The following is a 10,064-nucleotide window of genomic DNA, read 5'->3' as shown; positions in this document are numbered from 1 at the left end:
TTATTAAAACGCCAAATAATAACAATAAAAAACTACAGAAACAATAACAGTAATAATAAAATTATTGAATCTCGATGCATTTCTTACATCCACAAATTTAACAATAATAAAAGACAATCAGATGAAGTAAAATAAAAACTAAACTTAAGTTAAAACGTGTGATAAGAATAATAAAATGTAAAAGGCAGTGGAAGAGAGAGTATAAAAGCTGTGGAGGTGCAGGGAAGGAATCAAGTCTTAGAAAAGGGAGTCGAGAAGAAAAACGCCGGAGCCGCTGCACATAATAACCCCATTATAAGCCTCATCAATGATGTAATGAAAGCAAACAGTGTGAAAATTGCCTGTAAACAGTTGGATCTGAGTCTCCTGATGAATTCAGTGTCTCTTTTATCAAAGTGGAGGATGAGCCAGGCAGGAGAGAGGAGGGGTGAGGCAGGGAGAGAGGAGGGAGGGTGGGTGGGTGGGTGAGGGAGTGGGCGTGTAGGGAGGTCCACTTCCAGCTCCCCCTCAGCCAATGAAGGCTTGTCACAGGGGACTCACGTGGACGAGGCGCTCTTAAAACCTAGCTCCTGACTTTTTCCTCAAGTTCAATTTTTTGGGATTCCCTCCCACCCCATCGCACCTCGTCCCTTTTACTTGCCAGTTGTGACTGTTTAACCCACTTTACCTCCTTTTTCTGCGGCGCGCAACGCATCCTCCTCTTCTTCTTCTCCTTCCTCCTCGTCAGCTGCAGCTCCCGGACTCTTCTCTCCTCCGCTCACTCTCTCTCTCTCTCTCTATCTATCTGCATCCTGGTTTGTTTCTTCCCTTAAAGGTTTCTTCTTCTGGTTGTTCTTTAAAGAACGTGAACAGTTTTCCAGTGAGGACACATCACGACGAGCCTCCTCCGCAGCCTCCTGTACCTGTCCATGGTGCTGAGCGCGCATCGGCTGCTCCAACCTCCCCAGAAAAACGCTCCTTCCTCCTGCGTCTGTTTCTCCTGCTCTGCGCGGAGACGTGGGTTTTCGGCTGCAGCCGTCTGAGGTTCGTGAATTCAAATCAGACGGAGTTGATCCTGAAGGAGGAAAAGAATCGATTGTGACTCCAGCATCGATTTCAGGAGGACTCGTCTTTATTTTTTGAAGACTTCACAAAAAAGCAGAAAATCGGACGCATGGTCGATTTCGGTAACGCAACTTAGACTGGAGATATTTTCTCTGTGAAGGAACTGGACATAGCGGATGAATCCATTTGAATTGTAGTGTGTTGTAAGATATTTTCCTTGGTGCTGGGAGGGGGAGTGCTTCTCCTCTGCTGGATCAACTGAGACTAAAACAACCACTACCCCTCCTCCTAAAATAAAACTTGTCCTGAATACCAAATGGTAGTTTGAGGAGGCCGCGATCGAGACAATGGAGTCGTCCGCCAACGGGTCCAGTTTTGGGATCGACTCGCTGCTGTCCCACAGGCCGGGAAGCCCGGTGTCCAAAGGGGACAGCCTGGTCGGGGAGTGCCGATCGCCCCTGGAGTTCAGCCCGAGGTCGGACGTGGAGAGCGGCTGCTCGTCGCCTCCGTCGCCGAGGAGGGAGTGCGTGGACGAGGTGGCCCAGAGGCAAGGTCACGGAGTGGGCCTGCCGCCGCACCTGCAGCACGCACAGATCTCTGCGGGGTCGCAGCAGAGGACCGTGACCTCGTCGTTCCTCATCAGAGACATTCTCGCGGACTGTAAGCCTCTGGCCGCCTGCGCGCCCTACTCCAGCAATGGGCAGCCGACCCAGGAGACGGGGAGGCTGGCCTCGAAGATAGCGGACGACTTTATGGAGAAAATCCACAGCAACTCGTCGTCAGACAGCGAATATAAAGGTAAGGACAGAAAAAGTAAAGAAACAGTGAAGGAGCTGCTCTGAGGAGATTAGAGGTGAAATGATTTGGCCTTTTGGTTTTGAAACTGGACCCATGTAGAAAAATACTTTTTTTTTAAAATCACATATAAGTTGTGACTTCTCTCTATTTTATATTTGTATCTCTACATTTTTATCTGCTGCACATCTTCTGTTTGTTTCGTCTTTAAATATATTTCTAATTTTGCAAAACTACCGATTAAAAATATATACAAGACAGAATAAAATAACATTTAAAAAAGGGCCTAATTTTAAATTTGATGTGCAATCAGAAAACAAGGAGTTGGACATGAAGTCTGATGAAACACAAACTGCCAAACACAAAATAAATCAGAATCTATTATATAAATACACGTGTGCGTAAATATAATTGTAGCTTGACAGGTAATGATGAAAATAAAAAAAGAGATAAATATAAATTAATTGTTTTAAAAAGTGTAGCTCCCTGCTGGTGTTTTAGACATTTTGATGTAATTTTCACCAGAAAAAAAATCTAAAAATTATAATTAACAACTCATTTTTTTAAAAATAAATTATGAAAAGCGTGAAACACAATAACACCAGATATTTCCTCAATAAATAGACAACACTGGGCAGCAGGCACCCGGAAACCAGCAATCAACCAAAAATCTCCCCGCTCCCCTGCTGCACCACGGTATCTAAAAACAATCGACCTCTCCCTGCACGATAACTAATGAGTTTCTTATTATAATTAACAGTTATTAATGAAGTGATTGCATTTAAAACTAACGCAGTTTTCGCAGCAGCAGCAGAAACGCCAGAGAGCATCTGTTGATGTCAGGGAGGAGAGAGGGAGATGACAGGGTCGCCTCCAGATAAATACCATCAAGGGCCTCTCTGTTTCCAATCATGTCAGCCATAACACACATGTCTCCTCCATTGACAGTTTAATGAAGCGCTGCCTGGAAACAAGACGAACGCTGTGGGCTACAATGGAAAATACTGAGTAAAAGTTAAATCACATTTAACAGCAATATGTTTTAAAAAAAATAGGATGTGAAATGTCCCATATAATTTCATAATAATAATAATATTATTCGGTGTCTTTTATTGGTATTTCAATTTTCTCGTCAGTTATCGATACGACCCCTCGTCATCAATTTCCTCAAGCAATTCCGTGCGTGTGCGTCCGCGCGCTCCCGTGCGTCAAGGCGCGGATGGAGATGCTCATCGACGCGCTGATTGATGGAAGGAGCCGCGGGGCCCCACGGAGCCTCTGTACGGTGGCTTTGATTTCCACGAATCCGCCTCCGATAATATTTCGGGGATTTGATGCAATTTGTCCCCGGCGCTAATCAGATTTGTAAGCGCGCACGCACGCACACACACACGAACCGCGGTTCCCACTCATTTCCACGGTCCTGTGAAGTTCCTGCGGTCGCGGTTGAAAGGCTCGTCCTTCCCTTGTGGCTCAATTAGGCGGATTATTGTGCTGCTCGGGACGACTCAACTATTCAACTACCAGGATCTCTCGCCTCGCTCGTTCCTCTCGTCCTCCCCTCTCTCCCCCCTTCTCTCCACTTTCTTTTTTTTTTTTATTCTGAGAGAATTGAAGGAGTGTATATATCAATGCTCGCCCCTGACATGACAACACGCGGGGTAAAGAACAAAGAGCGACGGGAGGAAATATCAGATTGGAAGTGTGAATATTGGAAGAGCTTTTCATAACAATTTAAGAGCAAATCAAATAGCTGCACATCGCCTATAGGCACCGTCTCCACCGCACTGATTCACACTCTGCACATATTCACCTCTCCTCTAAAGCCACATGCTGATAAAAATATAATATATCTACTATTCTAAAGTTTAACTGTTAAAATATTTTTGTATCATGAAACGAAATGTGCACTGGTAAAAAGTTTCAAATCTTTGAAATCAAAATCAAACTATAAAATGAACTCATTTTGAAGTACTTTCCAAAAACAAATTATGCAACATATAGAGTTCTATTATATATTTGGGGAGAGGCATTATTTCTAAATTTGACCCTTTTATAGCTCGTGTTACACAAGACATGCTGATCCAAGTGTTTTCTTAAATCTTTAGTTAACCACAGTTCATTTCATATTTTACTTCTTCCTCTTTATTAAAGTGAGCTGCTTCCTTCAGATGAGAAGCTTCATGACTGTTTTGAATCCGTTTTGAATCCAGGTTACATTGACAGGTGTATTTAAAGGTTATGATGCTGCAGCTGCACTGATTTATTTCTGCGGTTGTGTGTGGAGGTGACACTTCCACACAAAGGTTATTCTGGGGCCTTAATGTGTCTAACTCCTGCTCCTTTTATATATTTTTTTTGTCATTTTCTTCGGCTCGGTTCCTCCAGTGAAAGAGGAGGGGGACAGGGAGATCTCCAGCAGCAGAGACAGCCCTCAGGTGCGGCTGAAGAAGCCCAGGAAGGCCCGCACGGCCTTCACCGACCACCAGCTGGCGCAGCTGGAGCGCAGCTTCGAGCGGCAGAAGTACCTGAGCGTCCAGGACCGCATGGAGCTGGCGGCCTCCCTCAACCTCACCGACACACAGGTCAAGACCTGGTACCAGAACCGGAGGTAAAGACCCCGCTGCAGGTCCTCCAGGGGGGGGAGGAGGGGGGAGGGTAAACTGGGGACGCCATGTTTCCATGTCACCGTCGCTCTAAAGGTGGATTAAGTTCACTGAGGCTGCAGATGAGTCACCGCCACAAACCAACATTCATTAGTAATTAATCTGCCGTTTGTTCTCGGTTAAATCGATCAATCATTCGGGCCATAAGAAAGGTCACATCAGTTTCCAATGTAGTGCAACACCTATTGTTTTCATTTTGATTCATTGAATGTATAAATATATTTTCTGGTTAATCATCAGGCAATTGATGAATCAATTAACTGTTTGATTTTTCATTGAAATAAACGCATCAAGTACATTTACAGCAGCTATTACTGATTGACAGCTGATTAATTGATCTGATATCTTAGAAATATTGGAAACGCCCACAAGGGATGAGTGTTTGTATTTCCTTAAGAAAACTTTATTTATATGATTTCTTTTTATTTATAAAGACAAATCAAATCCTACAGGGATTTTTTTTTCCAATTTGTTTGTCAGTCCAGAGTTTATTTCTTCCATTTCCCTGCAACATTACTTTTATTTTAAAGACTTACCAGATTAAAGTTATATGTTTCTACGATTAGCCTGCAAGCCGAGGTGTCAACTGTTTTCCAGTTGTAAATAAATAAACCTCCATGCACCAGAAAGAGAAACCGTCCTCGTCTGTGTTAAAACATGTTTTCTGCAGTTTTCACTTGAATTAGCTTCAGCATTTATTCGTCTGCAGCTTCGACTCTCGAGCAGCTAAATGACATAAATAAATATAAAAACAACACTTTGGAGAATGAATAATGCATGGTTGCATGTGTGCATATCAATAATTCAAACAAACCACTATATCTACTCAATTATCTTTATTATGAATTATTCACCTGCATGGAGTGCATACTGGCAATCTAGCAGAGAAGCTTGGGTGTGAATACAAGTGGCAGGTTGGAGATTTGGGTGATTCAAGAAAAAACAGATGTAGTCCTGACTTGTAATTGGACCCCAGGTAAACAGATGGGAGTTGTTTTTAGTGAAGATAATTCAGATTTATAGATAAATATGGATGTTCTTACCTCTCTTCCAGGACAAAGTGGAAGAGGCAGACAGCGGTGGGACTCGAGCTGTTGGCGGAGGCTGGAAACTACTCCGCCCTGCAGAGGATGTTCCCGTCCCCGTACTTCTACCCGCAGAGCCTGGTGTCCAACCTGGACCCCGGGGCGGCCCTCTACCTGTACAGGGGCCCCACGGCGCCGCCGCCGGCCCTGCAGAGACCCCTGGTGCCACGGATCCTGCTGCACGGCCTGCAGGGAGGCAGCGAGCCGCCGCCTCCGCCTCCTCTGCCCCCCATGTCCGGCGTGCTTTCCCGGCCAACTCAGCAGCGGTGAGCCGGCCCCTGAGCACGAGCTCTGCCTTGGTTCTCGGCAGCTTGGGACTCACGAGAAGAAATAAAAACAAAGACACGAAAAGATTTACACAAGACGAGAAAAAGAAAAACTGATCAACCTTTATAAAGGGACAGAAAAGGCTGAACCCTGTGGACGGAGCATCGGGACTGAAACTCAAACCGGCCACGAGGGAGGACTCTTTTCTCTCGGTTCTCTGTTTTGCATTTTATTTATAACTTATTTATTTTTCATGATGAATCAAAGTATCTAAGTTATGTATTTATTTCAACTTTCAGTATTGTCTATGGTGTTTTTCCCAACATATGAAATGTTGGTGGCACTTTGACCTAAGGTTCAAAGCTGACTCTTATTATTATTATTAATATTATTATTATGTGGACGTTCATGGCGAACGCTGAAATCTTCCATGACATTTGAATAAGCTGTAGTCAGGGGATCCAAAGCAACAATAACTTCATTTTTCTTTTTCGAATTTCTTTGTAAATTCCTCATTTGTTTTTCTTTACCTGTCATAAACCTGTAAATAAGAATATTTTGCATTTTATTCGAAAGAGACTGGTTTTAAAAGGAGACTTCTTTTTTTTGTTTTTTTATTTTTTAGTGCGTCTGTTTCAGACCACGGTGATCCAGTTCAACATAATAGGCTAGATTAGCCAACAGAAACTATACAAGCGAAGGAGTCAGAATAAAAAATAATGATGATGATAAATAAATAAATACGCATTGTCTGAGAGAGGATGGACTTTCCTGTCTGGAGCCACACAAAGAAAGAAATATATAAAGTCTTCTTCTTGTCCTTAGTTGAAGTTTTAGTAAAAGGAGTAAAAATGTCCAGTCATTTATATAAAAAAAAAAAAGAAAAGTAGTTTTATTCCCTCAGTGGGGTAAATGGAGGGAAGCGACCACCTCAGTGATGTTTTTATTTTTTCGATACACAAACCGATTGGACTCGTCCAGGTGGAGCTGCCTGTTGATTTGATGTATTTGAACAGACGTTGTGCATTATGTTATTTCATATGACGCCGTGATAACCCTTAACTGTTAATATCTCCTTTGGTGAAAAAACATGTATATTACAGATATCAAACTTGTGGAGTGGTTCTCGTATATTTCCTGGATCGTTTTTTTAATTTGGATTTTATTTTATTTTTTATTTCCTCTATAGCTTCCCTCCAAAAAAAAAAAACTCTCTCCCCGGATTTCGTGAAATTATCTTTTTTTTTTTTTTTTGGTGAATTTCACAGGAAAGGTTGGTCGGAAAAAAAGGGGGGGATTTGATGTAAAAGAGAATTACTTTTATAAATGTGGAAATAAAAGTCTTTCATTTACGCACGTGGCCGATGAGTTTATATAAAGATATATAGAGTCAGGAGGAATCAACACGTGGAGGGAAGCTGGTGGGGATCACTCCAGTGTATACCCGAGCTGGACGAGGTAGCAACAACACAATAATAATCAATTGAAACCAACAGATGCACAAATGGCTGCAACTCTGATGCTTCAAATATTTAATTTTGTTGAGATTTAATTATTTATATTTTAGGAAGCTGCAGTTTAAGGTTGAGTCAGGTTCTCCTGTTATTTTATCCACATAATACCAAGCATAATACCTGTATTTTAAAATTCATAGCACAGTTAGATTATGATATGTCTTGATGGAAAAAGATAAATTATTTAAAAATGTAGAAAATGTAAGTTTTAATGCTCCAGTTTAAAGCGAGACTTAAAATATGTTTTTTATTTTAGATTTATGTCTGACCACATTTAGATACTAAAGAAAAATTGACATTTCTATCAAATACACGAATGCAAACACATTTAAAACTATATTCATGTGTGTTGTAAAGTCACAGGATAGTGATGGAGCTGAAGTTTTAATTTAACTCCACTTTTCTGGAGGCAGGATTTTAAAAAATGAATCTTCCCTCCTGAGTAAATGTGAACATCAGTCTGTCAAACGACTTTACCTGTTTGCTTTAGAGTCGTTGATTGAATTTGTCTCATGTCGAGACGAGGAGAGTTAATAAGTCATCAGGTGCTTTAACATCCGTCTTCTTAACCTTTTCAAAATAAGATCTCCACAGCCAACTCCAGTGTCTTAAAACGTTAATGTCACTCCGTGTTAATTGCTAAAAATACGGGACATTTATTAGGTTTTATTAATAAGGGAAGAGCTTTGATTGAAAGGTACAAGTTTGCCTTGAAATTGATTGCAAAGAGCACAAACGCAGGCGTACCACTGCCCCCCCCTCCCTCTGTCTGTCTTCCACACAGAAATAGACACACGTTCAAAAGTGCAATCACAGATCAATTCCAGCTAATGTCTTTAAAGAAGAGCCAACAAAGCTGAAGTCCAAAATGGAGCCCCTCTCCTCTTCTGTCCACTCCCCTCCTCCTCCCCCCTCCTGTCCTGGCCTCACCGTTCCCACTTTCCTAAATTAACAGCACCAACTCCAATTCGTTTTCCATAAACAATGCAGGGGATGAAATATTAATGTTATGTGCGCAATTGTTTAAGTGCCCTAAATGATCCCATTTGGAAATTGATTGTTTCCACCCTTCTTTTCCTTGAGGGTGCTGGATGTGCGCTCCGGTGCCAAACGGCTCCAACAGCTGGTGACCGGGCTGGAGCTGACTGCAGACCGGGGATCAGCGTGGGGACAGCTGGTCAGCGGCTCCACCACCAGCCCCCTCCCTACTCCATACAAATTTCACCCAGCCACTAACCTCGTCCTGCACCTCCACCCCCAAGGAGCCCGCGTGGACTCAAAGTTATCCGGCCGTGGCGCGTTGGGGGTTACAGGAGTTCAGGCTGACGGACAAGACTTGGCGTGTAGGATGTTAACGATTAGACAAAAGACTTTAATAGGTTTTAATTGAAAGTCGATAATGGGTTTGATAGCCAGCTCCCCCTGCTGTCACCCACGCATGGCACCTGTTATCTGGGGCCTCCACTTAGTGGCTGACCACGCCGTGACACATCAGACTGACGGCCTGGTAACTGCCGCATTTATGATGCGTAAAATTGCATTAAAAATACAGTGGGGCTCTGAATGGGAAAGCGAAAAGAGGGGAAAAGTGGGGAGATGAAGAAAAAAATCAGAACACCTTCAACAACTCGTCAAAAGATCATTATAGTCCCATCATGAGGATCCGTGACCGATTCACATAACGACGACCCTCCTCGTGAAAAGGGGGTTATTCTTGCAAAGTGCGCAGCTGATTATATGAGGAAAAGCCCCCGTGTGTCTTGTTGGATGGCTCGGAGTTTTTTTTTTTTTCTCCTTTTCTTTTTGCATGTGAAAGGCTGGTGGTAAATCCCCCGGCTCTCACCGTGGATTGTCCCGGGCTCAGGGTTAATGAAGTGCGGATGGAGTCTCGTTGAGCTCCCGACAGACAAAAAAAGGCTTAGACTCAGGAGGATCAGTGACTCTGCTTAATCCCATGGACTCCTAATAATAATAATAATCATAATAATTCAAAAAGAGAAGGAGAAATAAACAAAATAAACAAGCTTGTGATGAAATTAAGAGTGAATCAAAGCGTCATTTGCATTGTGCTGCTGGTGTGAGAGCTTTTATTTGCGCTTTCATTTGGACCAAATGAGGCAAATCTGCAGCATCCTATCAAGATGGTTGCAAACACACATGCCAGCGTTTTGTTTAAAAAAAATCCGCGGGGGAGAATAAAAAATAGATCAATTAAAAATGTTCAAGAAACGCGCGTGGCCTATTTTGCAGTTTCATCCTCTTCCCCAATAACAATGGTCATAAACGAGCTGGAGCTAATTTTCCAGTTTCGTGCGCAAAAGCGAAACGCAGCTTTATACGGGGGCAAATATGATCTGCTGTTAGTCAAGAGCCGGCGTTACATCCATTTATTCCCACAGGCCTGTAGCCTCGACACAGCGCATGTATGTGGGGCATCTTGGAATAACCTTTTGAAGCCATAATAGCACACAGACGCGTTACAAAGCAGAGCAAAGGCACTTTATTACACACAGACCCTCATGTGTAATACTCCAAACAAAGTGTTTGACTGTGGCTCTCTAAAAAGGAGAAGTTAGGATTTCTTTTAGTGTAACACACACACACACACACACACACACACACACACACACACTTGTTCTCTCTTTAAGAGGAGATACAAGTTTGATAAATAAAACACAGGAAAGCATAAAAGT

At 42.7% G+C, this 10,064-nt stretch overlaps 1 protein-coding gene across 1 annotated transcript; it reads left to right on the top strand.

Moving 5' to 3' along the window:
* The first annotated feature begins 474 nt into the window (after positions 1 to 474).
* On the top strand, positions 475 to 6,609 carry barhl1b (BarH-like homeobox 1b). The gene is made up of 3 exons (XM_020106882.2): positions 475 to 1,842; positions 4,228 to 4,450; positions 5,560 to 6,609. The coding sequence occupies exons 1-3, from the start codon at positions 1,392 to 1,394 to the stop codon at positions 5,858 to 5,860; spliced, it is 975 nt and encodes a 324-aa protein (XP_019962441.1). The 5' UTR covers positions 475 to 1,391; the 3' UTR covers positions 5,861 to 6,609.
* Positions 6,610 to 10,064: the final 3,455 nt, after the last annotated feature.

Source organism: Paralichthys olivaceus, chromosome 18, assembly GCF_024713975.1.
Source record: "Paralichthys olivaceus isolate ysfri-2021 chromosome 18, ASM2471397v2, whole genome shotgun sequence".
NCBI classification, from domain to species: domain Eukaryota; kingdom Metazoa; phylum Chordata; class Actinopteri; order Pleuronectiformes; family Paralichthyidae; genus Paralichthys; species Paralichthys olivaceus.
This window is presented reverse-complemented; position numbering and strand designations above follow the sequence as displayed.

Coding starts and splice junctions, on each gene's coding strand:
- barhl1b (XM_020106882.2), top strand. CDS start 1,392: ATGGAGTCGTCCGCCAACGGGTCCAGTTTTGGGATCGACTCGCTGCTG. Junction 1,843..4,227: donor GTCAGACAGCGAATATAAAG/GTAAGGACAGAA, acceptor CGGTTCCTCCAG/TGAAAGAGGAGGGGGACAGG. Junction 4,451..5,559: donor ACCTGGTACCAGAACCGGAG/GTAAAGACCCCG, acceptor CCTCTCTTCCAG/GACAAAGTGGAAGAGGCAGA.